This window comes from Tauraco erythrolophus, chromosome 3 (genome assembly GCF_009769465.1).
Source record: "Tauraco erythrolophus isolate bTauEry1 chromosome 3, bTauEry1.pri, whole genome shotgun sequence".
NCBI lineage: Eukaryota > Metazoa > Chordata > Aves > Musophagiformes > Musophagidae > Tauraco > Tauraco erythrolophus.
The window spans coordinates 76,059,242-76,082,382 of NC_141467.1; the positions used below are offsets into that span (position 1 = coordinate 76,059,242).

General features: G+C 37.3%; 1 protein-coding gene across 1 annotated transcript in view; it reads right to left on the bottom strand.

The window, feature by feature from the left end:
- MMP16 (matrix metallopeptidase 16) overlaps window positions 1-23,141 on the bottom strand; it is a 185,996-nt gene that overhangs the window by 55,604 nt on the left and 107,251 nt on the right. The window contains 1 exon segment of the mRNA XM_086609441.1: window positions 21,659-21,963. Within this exon segment, the coding sequence (XP_086465567.1) occupies window positions 21,659-21,963 (305 nt within the window).

Genomic DNA, 23,141 nt, shown 5'->3' on the forward strand with positions numbered 1-23,141 from the left:
AATTACATATATTTATAGCTACAGAACTTCGAGGACATAGTTGACAGCATTTCATTTTTCAAGTACTTCCTCCTGTTGACACAAAGAAATAAACTGTCTCCCAAGTATATATGAAAGGGGAGACACTTGGCGGTAGATGTTTTCATGATGTAAGGAGCCATGCTGATATTTGTAAAATAAGTGTTTGATTGAAAGCATAGAAACAGTCACAACTAAAACTATGTGCTCAGTTGACAGAGTCTTTTCATGTCTTTCTGATCCTTAACCTGGAAATATGAAAACTAAACACTCTTGCTCTTTTATTCAGTATAACTGTGCAGACAAATCCTGTCTTTCAAAAATTCATGTGATATAATTTGCTTTCAGAAATGAGAAGAATTTATCCTATCATTTATAATTATGTGGTTTCCAGATGAAATATTTTCTTGACAATATTTTTTCTTGGTTGCAGCTTGATAGGCTTGACTGTCCTGGTAACAAATGCTATTGACATCTGAATCTGCCCTTCTATATGCAGTCAAAGCTGATCTTGACATGATCTTTTATGAATAATCCACAGCTTCTGTCGCTAACCTCAACATTGGAAGCGATGCACAGGAGAAAATACATGAAAGTTTTCGTTCTGCACTCATAATGGAATAATTAATATAATTTTAAAAAATTTGAGGCTTAAGACAGAAAGACATGAAGGAAGAACATGTTACTGTACTGTAACTATGTACTGTGACATGTCTCACTTTATTTTTCAGTTCTTTTCTGTGTTTTATGAAAGTTAGAGGTCTAACCCAGGTTTATTGGAATGAAATATTTCTTTGGCATTAACTAATATATATGTAAGATGCAACTTTCTTTTGCTTTTCGGACCTTGTTAAAGGTAAATTTACTTCCCAAACCTCTGCTTCCTACATGATAATTAAGAATATTATCCAGTCTAGGTCTTATATTAATAATTGTACTACTAAGCTGGCCATAGTCTTTTCTGAACTATTTTCAAATAGTTTTAAATTAATAGTATTTGATTCTACCACTGTTATTAGGCTGGTCAGTATCAGGAGACCAAAGAGTGTTACATGTGGCATTCAACCTCTACTATTTGAGGTAGGAGGTCTGGGAAGTGAATGTCTTACTATTTCCAAAAATTCAAGAAACCACAGTTTATAAATAGTCTTGGAAGAGTCTACTGCTTCTTTCTATTTGTGCCAGTTATGCAATGCATGAAGAATCAATACATTCTTTGGTTATCAGTCCTCATTGAGTCCCTTTAAAGATGTCCAGGAATTTCCATATTTTGTTCCATGTTGACCTTGAAAGAGTGTGAATTCCATAGTAACAGGGAAATAAATAAAACACACTGTCATCTACTGGCATATCTTCCTTCTGGGATCACAGATAATGAGCATATGGTAGAGCATTTCCAAAGTAGTACTTCTAAATGACAGTGAGACTATGTCAGAGAACAGGCATTATGCAGGGTGTCGCTGTTTCTTAGTGTGTCTTTCTCCCTCTGTCTTTCGGATAGAGGTTATTAAGAAAAAAAAAAAAAAAACAATTCATCATCTAAGCCTAAATCCAAAACGGAAAAAAAGCAAAAGGACTATGAAAAGTAATTTCCACCTCCTGCAATGCAACTGGTAGCCATCGGGGGAGCTATTAAATGACAGAGCAGCCCTTGGAGCAAATGGATAAGGAGGGAAGGGAGAAGGTCACAGAAAAGAGCTGGGAGAATAATATTCTTGCCTGAGGTGACAGTGATTTAACAGGGAACATATTTTCTACTTATAGTCAAATAGCCCCATTATTCATAACAATTTCCATCAAGAGTCATGATTGTCTCCAGGGCATCCTGAATTTAAACTGACCCAAATAACTTAGTGCAGTTGAAACCGAGGTTTAAAGCAGTTCAAGATGTGTTGTCTGAGACCAATGCAGGTAGGACTTACTACTGTCTTAGTTTCCTTCCTTTTTCCTTTGCATATAATTAAATTTCTCCAATTAGGCAACAATTAGTCAGTCCCTCTTTGCTTCCAGGAGCAGATTTACCTTGAGCATCTCAATGTCACTGTAACTAGCTACTGAGAGCGCAAAAGGATAACCCTGAGTGCTCACTCTTTCTCTCCAGGCTGCATAGAAACGTACTTGTGACTGCAAGGTTGATGGTAGGCCAACTTCAGATCCTTGGCCAGTGGTCAGAGTAAGATGAAAGAGTGTAAAGGCAAGTGAACATTCATACCAGTTCAGGCTAGCTTTGTTAGTGACAAACTAACTGACATTGGATACAATTTTTTGCATGTTTTTGGTCTCCACCACTGAAGGAAAGAGGCCCAAATTACTCTATATTTCAGTATACATTACCCAAGTAAAAATATATATTTCAGTCCACATGGCAAAATGAAGCACCATCGCGAAACTTTAACAAGTTATGAGTAACAGAGTTAATATACATATGGCTATGATGACTTTTAAACTAAACATTGCCACTGCAGGATATACGATGGTGAACATTGATTGTGATAGCCTCAATTACATCTTGTTATATTTAGCTATGGAATAGTAAAGAAATATTGGAAAATATATTTCCCACCTCCCAAACCCGTGCATCTCTGTTCTTGTGTTCTCCATTAGCATGGAGATTTGAGATAGAATGGATATAAGCTCAAAACATTGTGATTGTTTTTATTTTACCTCAAGTATGATTTCACAAGGAAAAAAAAGTACTGTGTGTAAAGAACTAAGACAAAATTATTATTTTTATACTGACACTTTTCTCTGAGGCTATAAACTATTTTAGGCACTAAATCTACCTGACTTTACAATCACTGTCCAAGCTCCAGGATATGAGTATGTATTAATATACCAACTATTCAACAGCCAGCATTGTGGAGCATGCTGTATGTGGAAGCCTTTCCCTGTAGCTAATATATACACTATTTTTCATGTCTGCAGATAAACAAAGCTAATATTTTTGTCTGCAGCACACTATTAAGAAACCCTAGTTCTGAAGACATTCATTCCTGTTTTAAATGGTATTTGAGCTTAATTTATAAAAGCAATACCCTAATGGCTTAGCAAGCCTTTGATTTATCATTTGGCCATCTTTTTAATGTAGCACTAAATGACACCTCAGAGCATGTCACTTGGTTCTTCTTCTTAGCACATGAGAGCAACTGCTACAACACATTGTGAGCTCAAGAGTTGCCCAACATATAAATGCCATGTGACCTCAGTTTTGAAGACTTTCCCATCCAGGGAAAACCAAAAAATCTAAAAACTAATTTTCAAATGACGAACAAACTGGAAAACTATAAAAATGTTTTATATATGGACATACACTGTTTCTTCCAAAGATTATTCTACTTCATTTTTCATGTGATGAAGATGGAAGATTTCAGATTAAGTCCATATTAATCTGAAATGTAAATCTGTACAAGAAAGACTTCTATTACAGCCCTGTTATCAACAAGACAATACCTGAAATCCAAGCTTACAGTTCAGCAGAAAATATTACACGTTACCCATGAACTTGTGTCTGATGTATTTGGAATTTGCATTTCCATTATTCTGTTCATTTGTACCATTGACTCATCAAACCAATGCTGCTAATCCCAACTGGCCGAAATGCTGCAAACTTTAGAGTAAGATTAGTACTCTACATATCATACAGAAAGGGAAAAAAAAAGAAACAAACAAACAAAAAAAGTTTTATATCTTTGTTATTATTATTTTTCCAGACAGGAAAGAATTTTAAATGTTCTATTTCAACAGCCAGTGATAAGATTCTTTCTCTCTCTGACCTCATGGCAGTAGAGCGGAATTGAGCATATACATTATGTATGCACTTACATAAGCACCATATATGCATATATATTCTATACAGAGAGTATACATGGATCTAAATATAAATCACAGGCATACTTTTATCCAAATAAAGGTGCCATATTTTCTAGTTTAAGAAATCATATACAGTTATTATCTGAAACTTCTGCCATTGGCACTGAAATTTGGTAGCTTGGTGATTATTCTGGAAAGAATAATCAGTAGCTTTGGTGCAGTAGCTTTGAAAAATGAAGAGCAAAACTATTTTTTCCTGGTTTTAAATAAAAATAAACCTGTTTTCTGTATGAACTTGGTGTATCTATTTTTTACAAAGTGTATTTTAAACAATCATTTATCAATAACATATCTATATATTTAGTCTTTTCTCCATTGTGACAAAAGAGAATGACATAAAAATATTCTTCTTTCACTCTATTGTTACATATACTAACATATACACTAAAATCTTTGCAAGCTGACTTACTGATATATATGTATTTGCAGACAGAAGGGGAGTAACATGCAATTTGTTATTAAAAAAGTATGTACTAATATACTCTGTGTATAATTTAGCATACCTACACCCACACGTGTATATTTTTGAAAAACTATTCTATTTTAAAAAGATCAACAGATTAGTGCGAAATTTAAACATGCTTGCTTGTAATTTGACAAGGGGATATTCCTATAGGGCAAGACTGTCTTCAAGTGACTCAGTGATCGTTGATGAGATATGATAAGGACATGTGAGTTTAGAGGTGTTTATTTCCTTCCTGGCAGTATTCTACTGTTTCTGCGGGTATAATTTAGAAGTCGGGAGCCTGAAAAATAACATATTTAAAAGGAGTCCACTTTCTTCTATAATACAGATCAGCCTGTGCTTTAGAAGGCAAGAACATGCAAAAGGTAAGAATTTCTGCCTTACTACTTAGATTTATCACCAAATACATTCTACAACTTTCTAGTAAATTGCTTGAAATGGGTGGAATTAATTACTTAATGTATTCTTAATTTTCCTTCCAAAAAGGCATGGATGTAAGGATATTTCCACTTTGTTTCTGACAGTTTCAATCACTAGTACTGAAAAACGTTGCAAACTATTCTGACTAGTGAATGAATACCAACTTCTCCAAAGAGTGAGAGGTGAAGTAGCTAGAAATGATCTTAGGGGAGGTAAAGAAGACATGAGAGCTCGCTCCTTCCCAAAAAGATGTAATATGACGTTATGTGTTCCTTCTGCAAATGTAATGCTTCTGGCTTAATTTATGCTTTGAGGAAAAACTGCTGTGACAGTGAACCTAACAAACTAAGAAAAACTACACTAATGCTGAATCTCTGGCTCCTGGGATTAACCTCTTCATTGCTCAAGTCCACTACTGAATACGTATGCTATTCTCAAATGGCATTTGCTTTCTATTACTAAGAAAGTCATATCAGGTAACAGACTGAAAAGTTTTATTTTGGGTATTTTCATGGTCACCTTTAGACAATAACTATTTTAGACAAATTATATTAAAATTATAATGGAATTTTGCATTTTGCTAGAAAAGATATTAATAAATTAATTTCTCTCAGCAAGCTCACATCAGTAAAAACATTTGAAAATACAATGGTTGTTCTCATAGCATGACAAATGACCAGGTTGCTAAATAACATTTTTACTATTTTTCCAGTAGTGTCAATGCAATTAAAAATGCTGCAAATACTGTAGCAGCCTTATCTGTTTATACTCTTTCCCATCTTCTCTTTGTTTCTGTTTTTGGTTGTTGCTGTGGGAACAATAAGATGGAGAAGTATTTTAAACTTCTTTTTGAAGGCTGTGAGAATGAATGCATGCTGGGATTGAAGATTTGGATACGTGCATGAAAAGAGCATGTGTCACACAACTCTCAGTTATCCTCTGTGGTCCTGTCCCTGAGGGTCATTCATGTGAAGGGAATGGACATCTTTCTGTCACTCCTGAGTAAGTGCCAGTCTGGGTGAGAATAAATGTAAAAGGACCTTAATTGTGCATGAGTCTGTATTAAAATCAAATCCTTGCCTTTGACAAAAACAAATGTAGGTTTTGTCTTTAAGCCACTCAGATAAAATGCTGGCATGTTAACACGGTGGCTGCTTTTGATTTGAAGGGATGTTTTTTTTTTCACTACATTTCTCCTAATGTCCTCTGTGTCTAACTATAAAGAAGTATGTGTAATTACTAGGAGGAAGGTCAAAGTCATGCTGTCAATATTCACAATAGATGTAACTTGCCATGGGGCAGAAATCTGAAAGGGTCCTACAGTTCACTAAAATCCCCACAATAGAATGTACAGAGAATTTAATTTATGTGTAAATCTTGTGTTGGCTCTCTGCAGAGATAATTTTTTACCCTATGTGAGTTAAACTACTGACAGTAAATATATTATCCTCTAACTTAACTCACATTAAAGCCATCAAAAACAGGTTGTTATTCTTACTCTATCATTGTATTTACTTAACACGTATATAAGACTTTAAGATTTTTTGAAGAGAAAGTGATATAGTGTTGTAAGTATATTTGAGAATTTCATATCAACAGCTCTTCTTCCTTCACTGTTATTTTGCTTGTTTAATTCCTATTAAGAAAAAAGTGTCAAGATAGAATTGTCTATGTTTTTTTCCCTTGAACTGGTGATAAAAGAAGTGAGAATTTTGAATCCTAATTGGCAAAGTGATTAGGAGAAAAAAAAATCATTAAAAGTTCTCTGATCTGAAAAGCAGATATGTTTTCTAAGAAGTCTGCAGACTTCAAAGGAAGATGTGATCCAAGCGTGTACCATTTTCTAAATTGAAACATCTGCAAACTGGGGATCATATATATGGATAAAGTGACAGAAAGACAAATCTGCTACTTTGGTTTTACTTTGTTAAAATTTACTCATATGAAATGCTCTGATGTATTGGATAATCTGCTACTATTACTGGGTATACTCATACAGCTGATTGGTTCACTCTAGCTAGAGGAACCACAGTAAACTTCTCTAGCACTCAGAGAATACTGGCAGTTTGGCACTAGTGACTTTTGGCACTTGTCAGCATGGAGATGCCTCAGCACCCGCTGCGGAGGGGCAGTCTCCGGGATGAAAGATTGCAGAGGGCAAGGCAAAGGGTGCTGGAGAGGCCAAGATGGTTAGGCAGCCAAGCCATCCTCCTGGGCCTCCCGGCAGAGGAAAACCTGTGCAAAAGGATGCTTACAGAGGAAGATGAATGCAGGAGTTAGCTGCTCCTGCCAAAGTGGGAGAGGAGATCTTGGACATGGGAATGTTAGCCAGGGCAGAGGTAATCCTGGCACACTTTCCCTTCTTTGAGTTGGGAGCTCAGCAGGACCATGGTCTGGGGTGACTGCAGCTGGCACAGAAAGGGAGAAAGGTCAATGCCAGAGGTACCAGGTCTGTGGCTCTCAGACCACAGCTTCCCACCAGAAAGCAGGGAGCTGAGTGTAGAGTCATTGGGGACACACTGCTCCCACAGCTGCTCTGCCACATCCCACACTCAGGTCGGTCCAGGACCACTATCTCTCCACATCTGCCAGCCACCATGGCCAGCCCTACCAGTAACACAAGTGATCATTAAAAGCACGAACCAGCTAAAGACTGACTGCTGTTATATACTGTAGTTGCTAACTCTTTCTGAAGCTCAGGCTCTAATATTTTTACTGCTTCTGCTAGCACTGCTAGCTGGAGTACAGCTAGCAACATTAATCCTATGTCACTATCGCATCTTCAGTTTCCTGAATACTCAGCAATAATCCCATTTCCTCATACTTACATCGTATTAGTTCCTAAACTGCATCATAAGAAAAGAGCTATATATGATTCTTAGAAAAGGGAAACTAATAGTATGTTTATACATTATCATGTTACCAACTATGCATTCAAAATTTCAGTGGTGCAATCCATTTGCGAATGACCATATTTAGACCAACAGGAGAGTGTTCGTCCTGCCATACCAGGGACAAAGGGATAGTTTACACCAGTAACTACCTTTTCTGAGTGTAATACTGTTCACAAAACAGACATGTCTGCTGCTGAGACAGATTCCTTTGGACCTCAGTTGGTGCTGTTATTTGGAAGTACTTATCACTTCAGTTCTCCTCTAATATGAAATCGTGCATGATTCAACATCACTGATGGAAGTCATCTAGCTACAGAAAACTGTAACATAAATGTCTATACCTGCACCTTTCACAGCCAGTGACGAGAAACAGGTATTTCAGGACATGATTCATCTAGTTTATTTTAGACACCTACCTCAGGATGCAACAAATCTTACCCAGGAAGGCAATACATCTCTCCTCTAACTCTAAAGGGACTCTCTGAGATTAATTCAGATATAAACATCAACATATGGTCAGATTAATTCCACCCCCTCAAGTCTTCTGGCTGCTGACTTAGGTCTTTTCATTTAAGTCAGTGGCAAAACATTAATTGTAAAAGTACAGGATAGGGACTTAAGTGATACATGTACAAAACCAGGAAGCATTGAACTAGAGACTTAAATCTGTCCACTACAACAAAACATTTTGCAGAAAACAATATTGTTATTTTAATTTAGCTGGTTCTTTTTGATTTTTGTGTTTCCATCTTTTTTCCCAACTTGATGTTTTAGCTGTAGATGTTTCCAGGTATTGCTGTTAGCTGCTCAGCACTTTTTGAAACCCAAGCCACTTACGAAGGAGTCTAAATATAGAATAAAAACATTTTGGCCTCAAGAACATATGGTTCGAGCATTGTAAGTGAAGAATTTTCAGGCTAAAGCACAAATTATTCTCTAAGCTTGAGAACATGGATATTGTAGAAGATCTTTTATTAGTTAGTCATACACAATTCTTTGAGAAGCTGTGTATAGTATTACCTTATATTTTGGGGTTATCTTACATTATTCTACTTTTGCAACAACAATCCATTAAATTTCTGCCTCATAGATAAATAAATATGTAATTACTGTAAAATTCTTGTCTCAGTCTCTCAGGAAGCCATGACAAAATCCATAGTAATAGGCAACATGATTTTTCAGATTCTGTTTGCCCCTGAAAAGGCAGGGGAAAGGAGAGGGCATCACAGTAATAATATTTTATAGAACATGTTTGGGAAAAGTCAGATTTCCTAAGGCTGCTGTCCTGGTGAAAAAGTCTCTGTGAAGGGGTCCTAGCAGCAAACAGAGACTTGAAGATCTCTGAATCACATGAGAGTTGGAGTGTTAAGCCTGATGCTTGCTTTAAAAGACAGAAATGCCACTTTCTGTTTAAAGGGACAATTTGATCATAGATAGTTTCTCTTTCCTAAATTATTTCTACTAACAGATCAGACTGAAAAGAAAAAAAAATAATTTCAAGTCGTTAATTCATTATGTGATTTTTCACTTGTGAACTGATTTCAACTTATTTGCAACAATAAAGGTAATTTTCTCTTTTTCTAACTCCACATGTTTGAGATTATGGCTTTTCACAAGCTCCCCAAAGCAAGTAATCTTCAAGAACCTGAAATTCAGTCTCTGGTATGAAATCTCATAGGTCATAAGGTAGTTCCTTTGTTATCAGCATTCATTTTATTATTACTATTTTTATATTATATATTTCATACATTTTAAAGAAATATTGCCTTTTTGTAAGCTGATAGAGAACACATAAAAAGATTCATAGCAGATAAGAAAAAAAAGCACTTGAATACATTAAATTCTTACCTTTTTCCTCCTTTTTCTATAACTTTTTGTCATGTACAAGAATTATATGAAGCTCTCTCAGATTCAGGACTAAAACTTAAAATCTGCTAAGCTTCTTTCTAAGAGGAGGAAAAGTTAAGTTAGGAGCTAGATTTATTTGTTTGTTGTATGTGAGGTGTTACTTTTTTCTTTTTCCTTGTCATTCCCACACACTAACTATATGTGAGAGGTTGTGGGGTCATAAAAATAATCATGAAGGAGCTGGCCCACATTTTATGTATGCACTTACTCAAAATACATCTGTTTCCCTGAACAAAAAAGCCTTCCGAATACTCTTTTCTAGCATACTGCAGGGGAGAAAAAAAACTAACGAAGCAAAACTAAAAAATCAACATTGTTAGTTTCAACTTATTAATAATCTTACCAAACATTTTTCAACTAAATTTCCACATATTAACTTAGTACTCTTAATATATTAATACGAGTTTCTGATCAAATGAATCCAGTTTGGGAAGATAAACTTATTTTCATTGTTGTATAAACAATTGTTTGAGACAAAGATATCTCTGAAAAAAAAAAAAATAATAAAGGCAGTTCTTTCTCTGTGAATGCAGGTGCAATGTTTGCCAAAATTGTCTGCAAAGATCCATTCTGCCTTTCAGTATGATGTTTCCTTGGCAGTAAAATTGATGTAACAGACAATGTGAACTCTCCTCATTTATTTCACGCAAAGTCAGCCAGCCTCGTTTTAACACTTTTCATTAGCAGTTTAAGACAGGCTGGCTGATCACAAACTGAGGCAGATGGCAAATGCAAGCAGTTTGTTCTACTGCCCCTGGTATGTGGGAAATAACCTCCAGTTGCAGTTTGAATGAATAACTGAGTTTGCAACTTCCCTAACTACTCCACATAGGCTTGCAATGATCTGTGTTTACCTACACCATGATGGAAGCAATATGCAGTTTAGTGGCTCAGGTTACAGTGCCTTTTTTGGTTTATGATCTGCATCATGACCATTTCTGTTTGGCAATTAAGCCCAGGGTAAATATCACCTTGCTTCTACAGACATAAAAAGCACAATGTAAGACGGTGTGTAACAGTCTGCATTTCCATTGCTTTAATTAAGAATATCACAAAGTCCATCTTCTTGACATAATCCTCAGCCTCTTTCAGTTCACATAATAGTGCACTTGACAATTTTAGGCCAAGAAGGAAGCTGAGAGCATGATATTGCACACTGACAGCCCCTGGGATGTATTAAGAGCAGCCAGCTAAACACACATCTAGAACATGGGGCTGGATTCATCCACAAGACTGCTTTCACTGACTGCCAGTGTTTAACAGATTTCCCTTTTAATGGCATGTAAATAAAGTGTTTTTCTCAAAGCTGAAAGGGTGTTCCATGAAAGCAAAAAACCACCCCCAAAACAATGAAAATGAGGTCATTACCTTGCCAACAGTTAATATTTCCCTCATTGGGCTTCCAGCCAGTAAATGGGGTCTAGCAGACAGATCCTCTTCTCCTATTTGTATAGCCCTATGTCTAATGACCAAGTCCTCACAAGCCAGCCAGGGCCATTTATGGTTTATTTTTTAACCATTTTCCAACTCTTCTATATCTGAAAGGGTTCTTTCTATTCTCAAGTGCAGCTTTGCATCCTATGATACTACTTTCAAGGACACATTTTATGCAGCAGACACTGAATGTTCCAGAGTTACCATTTTTTGTAAGATCTTGGAATGACTGGATATGGAACATCTGGGCATATGCACACCAAGCAAGCATAATCCATGGAAGGTTTAGGAAGTTTGAGGACAGATTACCCTGTTAAATTCTATCAGCACAACATGCACTTACTGATGGGAAAAGGCTGGTTTGCTTTTTAAATACTGAAAGCCTTGAGGTTTAGAAAGAGAAAGTATTATCTATGTTAGTTGACTCCTGAATTAAATTGGATTTCAGAGGGAATGGTGAATTGAAAAGAATCGTTACTCTGTTCGCCTGCAACTTGGAAAGTTCTTTTAAATATTATCCTGGCATCTTCATCGCTGTGCAATATTATAAATGTAATAGTTGTTTTTTTTTCCATATTTTATAATACTGCTGATTCTCTGATTTTGCATTCAAATAGATTCCATTTAAAAACAGAAGTTGTGCTTCCTTAACATCATATAAACAAAGCTGTAATTCAACAGGCTAGGTGTCTTTATCCTGGAAACAAGATATGACAAAGGTCCATAAAATTATGAATGGCATAGGTAAAATTATTAAGAAATTACTTCCTCACAATATAACCACTAGTCCATCTAAAATGAATTTATCAATGGCAGGTTCAAAATTCAGAATTAGGTAGTTTTTCGCACCTGCTTAATCTATAGAATACATTGCCACAGGTTGTTGTGGATACCAAATGCTTACATGAGTTCAAAAGAGATTACACCAATTCATGAAAGGAAATCCCTCAAAGGCTATTAAACACAAAAGTATGGCCTGTGGCTCAGAAATTCAATGAGCCACAGATTGCTGGAAGCTAAGAGGGAATATCCTGGGGTTTTGTTGTCATATGTTCGCCCCCCTCTTATTCTCTTCCCTAGATATCTGTTAATAGCCGTAAATGGAGATAGGATAACCTTTGATCTGAACCCATGTTGGCAAACACGTCTGTGTTTAAAAGTATATATACAAGTATAATACAATACAAATTCAAAGAAGATATTAATCTTTTACATATGTATCCTAGTACAGATCTGGAAACCAAGCATGTGACAACTGCAAGGTCACACTGCTTGGTTACAGATCAAGTTTGATATTGATAAGAGCTTATTAAAAATACATATAATCAATTAAGTAAGATCACTATGCTTTATGAAATTAAAGTCATGGTAATATTGTAATACAGAGCTCCCTTTAACCTGAATTGCTTGGCTTTCTTTATACCTAACCATAGCATATGATGTGAGCATGGTTTAAGACACAGAGCTCCCTTAGGAGACTTAGTTTTCATAACTCCACTGGTTCACATTTCCAGTAGCATATATCTCCAACCACACTGACAGCCAAAAGAAATTTACTACAAGTTGATCTATGCAGTTCAGAGATCAGGATTTTCATAAATTTTTCTTGGCTGCCAACATAGTGCCCACAGCAGAATCTATGCACTAACTAAAGCCCAAGTACATTACACTAGATACTGTATTTGCATAAGGTACAAGAAGCTTTTACTTGGCACTCTACAAACAGCATGGTACAAAGTGACAGGTTTGGAGGTTTGTTTTTTTTTTCTTTTTATTGCCTGTAAAATTTGAATAATTTTTTGAATGCTGAAGAATTAACAAAAAAATTACCAAATTCTTGAAGTTCTGGTTTTGTTCTCCCAAAACCACATCTTCATACTTATACAAGTTACAAACATTCCACATGAATGTAAGCACTACATTCTTCTTAAATTTAAATGCAACTAACTGTAAAAACATCTATTTCTTCTGTAATGGAGTTTCACTTGCTATTATTTATTGTATATTCTTTAATGGAAGAAGTCGCTTCTGCAGAATTTCAGTACGGTACAGTAGCTGCCTTGGTAAATTTGCTACAGAGGTAAAAAATCATGCATTTTACTTTGTTTTCTGTTTCTTTTTCAGATATGAATATGAAGATAAGAGCGTCAAACTACCATTACTGATTTACTGGGTTTATCAAAGGAGAATTTTAACTTAGTTTTTGCCAAATATTTTCTGCCACTAAAAGACACAGTCTGGCCATCAGATTTTAGCCAGTAATTGGTACATTAAGCATCATGTCTAATGTGCTTGAAATCTAAGCTCCCAAGAAAGCCTTGTTTTCCGCGAGAGCTACTTCTAAATCTTGATCTGTTTAAAAAAGCTGCACTTGTGTAAGTAGGTCAATCCTAAATTAATCTAGTAAATTAGTGTACTCTCCATTTAAACTGGTTTAACACTCCCTTAAATAGGCTTAGATGTATCAGTAATTTCCCAGAAAAAAAAAAACGAACTGCTTTACACAGGGTTTAAGCTAACCTAAGTCCATGTAGCCAGACAAATGTGAAATCAACTTTGATAAATCAACATAATTTTTGAAATACAGGCAAGAGTTCATGCCTTAAGTTAGAGATGTTTACCTTATGACAGATAGCAAAAATGTTTTCATACACTCTCAGGTTAAGAAAGGAAATATATATTAATTAAGAAGCCATAAAATATATGATGATATGTATTAGTAATAGATTTTTCTCTCTATTAGAACATATCTTCATCCATGATGGACCCTTCTCTGCATGTCTTCCTTTCTGCTCTCTCTGCCATAATTTTTAGGATTCCATCCAAGAGCTTTCCTATACTTAATAGGAATTATGTTTATAATTCATTATGCAATAAATCTAGGGAAAAGAGGTTAGTGGAAAAAATGCAAGGCAATAATGACGAAGAAGAAGAGAGACATCTAAGCCATTTTTCCTAACTTATAGGAATAGTCTGTATTTCATTCAGGTAGCAGTGACTATTAATTACAAAAGTCATCACATTCCTTTCTTCCCTTCCCTGCCACTATCAGCCAAAATGAAACTTCTGAGCACTGTCACTAGTTAAGGAACAGAGGGAATTTCAGAATGTTACACAAACTTGATCCATGAAATGGCCCTTGGGATTTGCCAACAGAACTAGTGAAGATACACAGATTTCTAAAGATGAGACAGCTTCCTCTGAAGTCACTGTTCAGAAGACTGTTTTCAGACTCTGCGTTTGTCATAGAATCATAGAATCATAGAATGGTTAGGGCTGGAAGGGACCTTCAAAGGTCATCTAGTCCAACTCCCCTGCAAGGAACAGGGATATCTCCAACTAGATCAGGTTGCTCAGGGCCTCGTCCAACCTGGCCTTGAACGTCTCCAGGGATGCAGCATCCACCACCTCTCTGGGCAACCTGTTCCAGTGTTCTACCACTCTCACGGTAAAAAATTTTTTCCTAATATCCAGTCTGAATCTACCTCCCTTTATTTTAAAACCATTACCCCTTGTCCTATCACAACAGGCCCTCCTGAACAGCCTCTCCCCATCTTTCTTGTAGGCCCCTTTGAGGTACTGGAAGACCGCTTGTCGTGGTTTTAGGCTGATCCAGCAACTAAAACTCACACAGTCTCTCCTTCTCCAGTAAAGTAAAGAGGAGAGAAAAAAAAAAAAAACAAAGGGACTGAGGGTTGAGACAAGAACAGAGGGAGCACCCACCAACCATGGTACTGGGCAAAACAGGCAGAGCTTTTCTCAAAGCAAAACAGTTTATTAATGATTACTTAGAAGGACAAAGGGAAACAAAAACCAATTACTTGAGAGGACAGAAAGAAACAAAAACAGATCTTAAAACCGACACCTTCCCCCCCCCCCCTTTTCTTTTTCCTCCCGGCTCTGCCTCCTCCCCCCAGCAGCACAGGGGGCAGGGACTGGGGGAGTGCAGGTCAGTTCATTCCGTGCTGTTACTGCTGCCTCTTTCTTAAAGGAGAAGGAGTCCTTACACCCTTTTCCCCTGCTCCAATGGATCCCCTACCCACGAGGAAAAATCCACAAACTTCTCCAGCATGAGTCCAGCCCACTGGAAACAATCCTCCCCACAGATTGCTCCGGTGTGGGCTTTACCACAGTCTCGGGTACTCAGGGAGCTGTAGCCACACGCTCCGGCGTGGGTCGTCACTCAGACTCCAGATGCCTCTCTGCCTTGCCGTGCACCCCAACACGACCATCCTCAGGCTCAGGCATCTTCTCCCCATGGGCTGCGAGTGGGTCGCTGCTCCACCGAGGCCGTCCTGGTTGCAGGGGGGCCGCCTGCTATCTCACCATCAGCCGCAGGGGAAACTCGGCTCCGGCACACCTCCTCCCGCTCCATCCTCACTGACCTGGTGTCGATGCAGCTGTTTCTCTCAGATCTCAGTCCTCTCCATGTGAACTCAGCCCAGTGGGCACCCCGGGAGTGGGGTGCCCCCGAGTTCCCCAGCTGGCTCCGCCGCCGCCATTCTCCGTGGGCGGCGCTGGCCCGACGCAGGCAGCTGCCCGGCCGGGAGCCAGGGAGCGGGGGCAGTGCCCTCCTCCCTTCTCTGCTCGATCCTGGGCGAAGCACCTTTTCCGGTCCCTTTGTCCTGACTTAAATAGGGCAATTCGCAGAGGCGCCCTATTGGCTCAACCCCGAGGGGGATGGCAGTCTGATCTGGTGGCCGGAACCAAACCTAACCCGGTTCCAAAACCGGGGAGGTCACAGGGAGCAAAACCCCTCTCCTGCCACCAGAACCATCCCCCCTCCACATCAAACCATGACACCGCTATAAGGTCACCCCGGAGCCTCCTCTTCTCCAGGCTGAACAGCGCCAACTCTTTCAGCCTGTCCTCATAGGAAAGGTGCTCCAGCCCTCTTATCATCTTTGTGGCCCTCCTCTGGACCCTCTCCAACTAGTCCATGTCCTTCTTATGTTGGGGGCTCCAGAACTGGACGCAGTACTCCAGGTGAGGTCTGACGAGGGCAGAGTAGAGGGGGAGAATCACCTCTCTCGACCTGCTGGCCATGCTCCTCTTGATGCAGCCCAGGATGCGGTTGGCCTTCTGTCCCTCTCTTGGGTCTTAACTTCAGAAATGGTGAAGGGTCTGAGATTCATTTAGCTTTTGAAACTATCCGCTTTTAAATTACTGAGAAAACTACAAACTAAATTAAGAATAGTTCTTGTCCTCCCCAAGGCTTTACAATGGATTCCTCAAAAAAACTAAGCCAAAGCAAACCAAACAACCAAATAACACTTCCCCTCCAAAATACAGCAGCTAATGATCCTACAATAAGGTGTATATATCTACTTCATCATTTCAGAAGCAGCCCCCACTGTGTAGATTGCATTTAGCAGTTCTTGGGTTAAATATTGCCTCTTCTCTTTCTCAAAATTCTGTTATGGGATCATAGACAACCTTCAGTCACAGGAATGAGGCAATGAAATAAAATCTATTGAGTACTGTATATAATATGTGGTTTGACTTCTTTCTAATTTGCTTTTTATCGGAAAACTGGTCTATTGAATTTTTTTATTGGTTTTATTACTCTATGCTATTAACAAGGCAGAGTTGCAAGGTAAGTTCTATTCCTAATCATGCCACTGTAGAAATACACCTTCCATTTTTTCCAGTAGCAAACATCTATGCCCAGCAGACATTATTAAAAGCTTTCAAAAGACTGTTGATCAAAATATAAGTAGAAGCAAATAATTGCCAGTCCTGTGATAGGAAAAGATCTTATCTATAAGACCTTGTGAATGTTTATGGTCCATCATGCTGCAGTAATTTGGAGGATAGTGAAGGAGGGACTATAGGCTCTGAAGCTTAACAACTCCATAACGGAGCATATCTTCCAGAAATCTAGCACACTACTTTTTCTACTAGAATCTGACACTTCAAGCTCTCATTATATTGCAGTGCATCAAAAAAATTCAATGCTGCAGATTTAATAATGGACAGATGAAGGTAATATGTGGGAGAACCTTGTTAAGGCTAATAGGAACACTACTTGCTGTTTTGGTACAGGAAGACAGGGCATAGGACAGGATTTTTCAGCTAGCTACAAGAAAATTTACAACAGAGACAGTCAACATCCTCCCCACTCCTTGGCAGTGACTTTGAATTTCATCACAGTGATTTGAAATTGAAAAAAATACTTTGAAAATATTTTTGTTGAGGATTTTGACAATACAATATCTGTAAAATATTGCACTCTGAGCAAGACATCATTGTCTTTTTCTGGATTTAGATACATGATTCATTTTCCATAAATTTTTCATTCAAAAAATGAGGTGATATATATCACCGAAATGGATTGGAGTCATGAGAAAAATGAAATTTCTCCCTAGCCTCAGGACTGGTATATTAAGATTTCTTCGTTTTCCTTTTTCCTCTACATCTTTTTCTTTCTAGCACTGAAGTTCACAAGAAAATAAGGATTTAAAGTATTTCCTAATAAGTGCTGATTTTTCAGGTAGCTGCTTATGTAACTTGATTTTCATCTCCTGTTTATTCTTTTCTCTTTTTACATCTTTACATGTACATATTGTGGAATGTTTTCTGTGATATCCCTGTCCTTTCTGATTTGCTATTCCTGAACGATGTTTCACCTTCAATGTTTGTTTCTTTCATCCTCTTCTTCTACCATAGTTGACAAGTGTTACCATAATTGAGTTTTAACTGAAACTGCCTAAAAGCACAAGATACTTCATAAAGTGCATGAAGAAACCCCCGTCCCAAATAATTTACAAACCTATGGCTGTGATCTCACATTGAAGCCTGAATAGTCAGACCATAAAGGAAATGGAGGCTACCATATGAGAAACAGCCTACTCCCACAGAACACCTTGAAAAGTAGATGTCCTAAAAGAACAAGTGGAACATGAAAGCTGACTGGAGGAAGGTACAGTCCAATGCATACAAACACTTTGTCCAAAGTGTTGGAAGAGTAGAATTTCCCTACCTTGCAAAAAAACCCCAAACACCTTTTATCCTCCAGTATATCCCTCCTTCACTAGCAAAAGAAATTCTGTCCTTGTTTCCGTTGCTCCCCTGTGATGGCAAGTTTCTCATTCTTCTTTATGGTCAATACTTCTGGTAACACTTGCGGCACTATGGAAGGAAATTTGGAGAAAAGACCTCTACAGATCAGCCAAAGTTAAGGTGCCAGTTGTACTTTACTTACAGGGTATTATGAAAGCAGAGGAATACATCACTTTAAAGAGCCTGCAACTGTTAAATTTTATGACAGGAGGTTTTTCCTTGAACGACAGGTCCATTAGTCTTTACTCCTACAAGAGCCTTATTCATTCTTCAGAATGAGGGAGGACCTGAAGCACAGATCTCTTCCTCAGAACGTGATTGATAAGATAGGTCTACAATCCACAAAAATATACCACTGAAGTGAGTATAAAGGAAAGCAGCACTGCAATGTGGAAATCATATATTTCTATTAGAACTGTCCTTTCAGTCTAGAGCAAAAACCATTAAAACCAAGCAAAACACGAAAATCAAACAAACATGATAAGAAAAAAAACCCACAAAACAAAACCAAAACCCAAACCTAAAGTATGAAGACACTGCAATTAACAAGTCAGGATAAATTACCTTAGGAATTAACTATACTCAGAATACTGAGTTTGTATATGATTCCTTATTTGAAATGAAAATTATTTTTTAAAAATACAACAGCTCCTGAAAGCATTTCAAGAAGTTGCCTCTCTTTTCTGAGGTAGACAGTGTGCAAATCGTTTTCATTAGATGGACAGTACAAGGTGGAGAATGAGGCTAGTACTTTTCAGGAGGATCTTATATTTGCATTTTTACTGCTAAATAACCAAATTGTTTCGTGTTTTCAAATCACTCAGGGAGAACAGAATAGGAATCAAAGAAAATCAGCCCTTTAGGGTAGAGTTAATTTAAAAATAAAAGTAAATCACCAAATCTTTTTCCCCTTCCATTGGATTTCTAATAACACTATGTGAAGATGACTATTGGATTATTGGAGCAATGAACCTTAAAAAAAAAATGATACTCACCTTGGAAAAATGACTCATAGCTAAGATCATACATATATTTTTCAACCTTCTGCTTTTCAGTGCTCTGACACAGAGCTCAAGAAGACAGGGAGCCTAAGAGAGCTGTAGGTCTTTTCTTCCTGTCAATTCCAAATGGCATGTGTGACTTCTTTTTCCACCCAGAAATTTTTTCCAGTCACAAAAGAAAATTTGGACATTCTTTCAGGATTCCTAGACATAAGCTAATGCAGTAAGATCATCAGCAGAACTTGGCCTACCTGATAACTGGAAGTCATAGAATCATAGAATCATAGAATGGTTTGGGTTGGAAGGGACCTTAAAGATCATCTAGTTCCAACCCCCCTGCCATGGGCAGGGACACCCTCCACTACACCAGGTTGCCCAAAGCCTCATCCAACCTGGCCTTGAACACTTCCAGGGATGGGGCATCCACAACTTCTCTGGGCAACCTGTTCCACTGCCTCACCACCCTCAGAGTAAAAAATTTCTTTCTTATATCTAACCTAAATCTGCCCTCTTTCAGTTTAAATCCATAGTCACCAATTACACGAATAAGCACTCTGCATATACAGGTCAACTGCACATTTCTATCTATTTCTAGAGTTAAAATGACATAAGGCTTTTCTCTGGACAATAACTATGACCTAAGATCTGTGGTTCATACCATCTCAACAATGAAACTAGCATTTGCCAAAATTCCATTCTAACAGTAATAGGTCTCTCCCTATTGCACACCAAAGTACATAACTTATTAAATTTACAGAATAAATTTCCAGTGATACCTATTAAACCTTTATGATACAGATATATTTTTTCTATTGTGAAAGTTCAGTGTTCTAAAATGATTAGTGACAGCATCGTTTTACTTTCACTTGATTTTTTTCCTTCAAAATATCTTAAAATTCATTAATACAATAAATATCTCTTGAAAACTGCTCTACAAAACTCAACCACAAAAAGACATATAGACATGAGTGCCTTTTTGCACTCTGAAAATTATTTACGTTAAAGGAGAAGGAGATAGTCACAAGTTTGCATGCTTTCAGACAGACTACAAGTATCCATATGTGGAACTGCTCCAAAAGAGCTATCACATTTTAAATTGACACCTAGACTTCAACATACACATGCCTATGGATTTTCCTGGGTGCTTGCAGTCATAGCTCCAAAAACACAGGACATTATGTGCAGTGTTGTTCTCCCACTAGGCTCATAAAAATGTCTTAATTTAGGCTCACAATGCCATGACAGACTATGTACCTGAACTGCACAAACAGAAGATCCTCACTACTGTTTCTTTGAGCTAAACTTGTGAAGAGGGCAAATATCAACAGTGCAATACCACGGATTTTGCTCCAGTAAGAATCTAGGGCTTGGACCACAAGAAATAAGCTTCTTTAACTCATTCTGCTACTAAGGGCTTTCACAGTGCAGTGCACTGCTCTTGCTTCACTGACCCTGGCGAGGCAGATGTATTGCACCACTAGAACAGTCACAATACCATATTTATACTCCTGAAACATTAACTTCAAGCTTTGCTGCAAACTCCAGGCTACAAATACTGCTACATAAAAAGGTCTGAACTTTACTTGGAAGATCTCAGGTGAGAAAGGGAGAGGAAAAGAATTAGATAAAGCCTCTTATTGTTCACAAATTCAGTGTAACATTGAAATACAACAGTTCTGCACTTCTTGTCATCTGTACCGTCTTTTGTATGCCAGAAACATCCTCCTTGTGCCTCTGTGCATACCCTTCTGTGCATCATTGTTTGCTGAAGAGACTCTCTCAAATTCTATGCAATTAGGTTAAGGAAATCTACTAGGACAACTGAGGCTGCTAGGAACCAAAACCTGTCAAAGCATCAAAGCATCGAAGACACATCTACACACGAAATCTCATTTGATACTGCTCTGCAGAGACGCAAAGGCTAGTTTAAAATTAGGTTTCCTGGATAATGGCACTAATTTAGTCACATGAACTTGGAGCTCAGCAAGGGCCAGATTATAGTTCTGTGAAGAGTAACTTTATAGAGTATTTTTAATCTCGATTTGGTAAATTTTAGGTATGTCAACTGCACTGTGTAGTCACTTATTTGACTACGGGGAATGTACAACTTAAGTAAATTGGAATTATTGTTGGAATTAACAATTGCAAAAGACATTCAAAATTTATTGGGAAAATACTAACTCTGTTCTTGGAGTGGCATCTTTAAGAGTTGACTTTAAATGCTGCCACTGCATCACCAGAAAAAAAAATGGAGAAGACTAAGTTTTATGTACATTGGTATCCACTATATTGGTGGGTAGTCTCTTAAGTTGTCCTTATATCACTGCAAAAGAGCATTCCACATTTTCCCTAAATTTAAATAAGATCTATATGGCAAACAATTTCAAAATGAAAGTAGTTTATGTAAACATTCAACAGTACAATGTTTGAATGAACACAAAGGTTCCTTACAAGAATTTGATGCTTTTCAAGAGAAACACGTTTTCATACTGTAACTTGCATTTAGACAGAAGCACAGAAATAGTTCTGTTAGCTGAAAATTCATGTCATTTATTTATTTTGTTTAAACTGAAATCTTCTCTTACCATCATGATTGGGATTTCCCAAAGTCCACGGCTCATCTGAGTCAAAATGAGTATCTCCCCCAATTCCTGGCCCAGGGAAATATGCATGAGCTAAAAATCCTCCCTCCCCATCAAAGGGAGAACTGTCTCCATGAAAACCTGATGCAAAAATGATTGTAATATCTACGTCTCTCTTGCCATTTTCTAATTCAATATAAGGAACTTCTTCAAATGTTAGAGGAGTTACATTCTGCCACACATCGAAGGCACGGCGAATGGCTTTACGAGTTTCAGCATCACCTACTTTTGGAGTGACGTTCTTTATGCTGAAAGAAACAGAGAAACATTAAATAGATTAAATTTGACAGAGCAGTAAGTGACACTACTTACATTCGTTTTCCCCTAATTATTAAAAGCACTGTGTTTTTAATAAAATGTGGCATCCTTTAAGAAGAGTTTTTAAACAAGCTGGTGCAAAATTATTGTGTCCATCTGTGTAGTCCTTTATCCTACAACTTATATGTTGGCTAGGTTACTCTCAGCAGTACAAAAATCTTATTTTTAGAAGATTAAAAATGTTGTAAAATGAAAAATTCTTAACAGTGGGATAACCAGATTAATCAACCACTGACTGTTTACCTCCTGAACCACAATTAGAACTTATCACAGCTAAAGAACAGCATGTCATTTCTGATCAAAAGAAAAATGTTTCCAGTTAAATTAAATGTTAACTTCTTAGTGAGTCCATTAACAACAGCAGAACTCCATACTGTGACCACCAACCAGTATTCACAAAGCCTTAAAAACAGTTTTTGTTGCATTTGTAACTGGATAGATAATTCCTTTTCAGAAACAAAGCCTTTTTATTTTAATACAGGCTAAGATGTCCTTTCATGATCTGATTACTTCTATAAATCTTGCATAAAACTGTAGAATTCTTCCGAGAAATCATTTTATAGAAGACAATTATGTGTCAATTCAGAAATATATATTTAAACAGAAATTTCAGTCTCCACTACTTCTTCAAATGGCACATAATAGAAAAGCAAAAAAAATTGCTTTTTTTTTTTCAACAAGAATTACTGTTGAGGTCAGAGTCACAGTTACTTGTAAATTATAGTGGAATCACCTTCAAAAAAACCTTCTTGATTTATTTGTATTATTGAATTCAATGAAAGAATGGCAATAATCAATTTCAGATCTAATTTCCTCCATCATTTTTACTCAATTCATACAGCCAGCAAAAACTCTGTTAGGTTTGTGTCTGTTCTTAAACTGCTGCAATCAGATGCTCTTTGTTCATCTGACATATGCTTGACTGAATGTCCAGCACAAATTTCAGAAATTACATAGTTCTGAAGTATATGTAAGATTTATGCAAGTTTACACAGCATGGCGTGTTAATGGAGAACAAAAATATTTTCATAAATAAACCTGGAATGATTGATTGGTTTGGTGCATTAAATGTGCTTGATTATATGGTATTGTAAGTTTATATAAATGG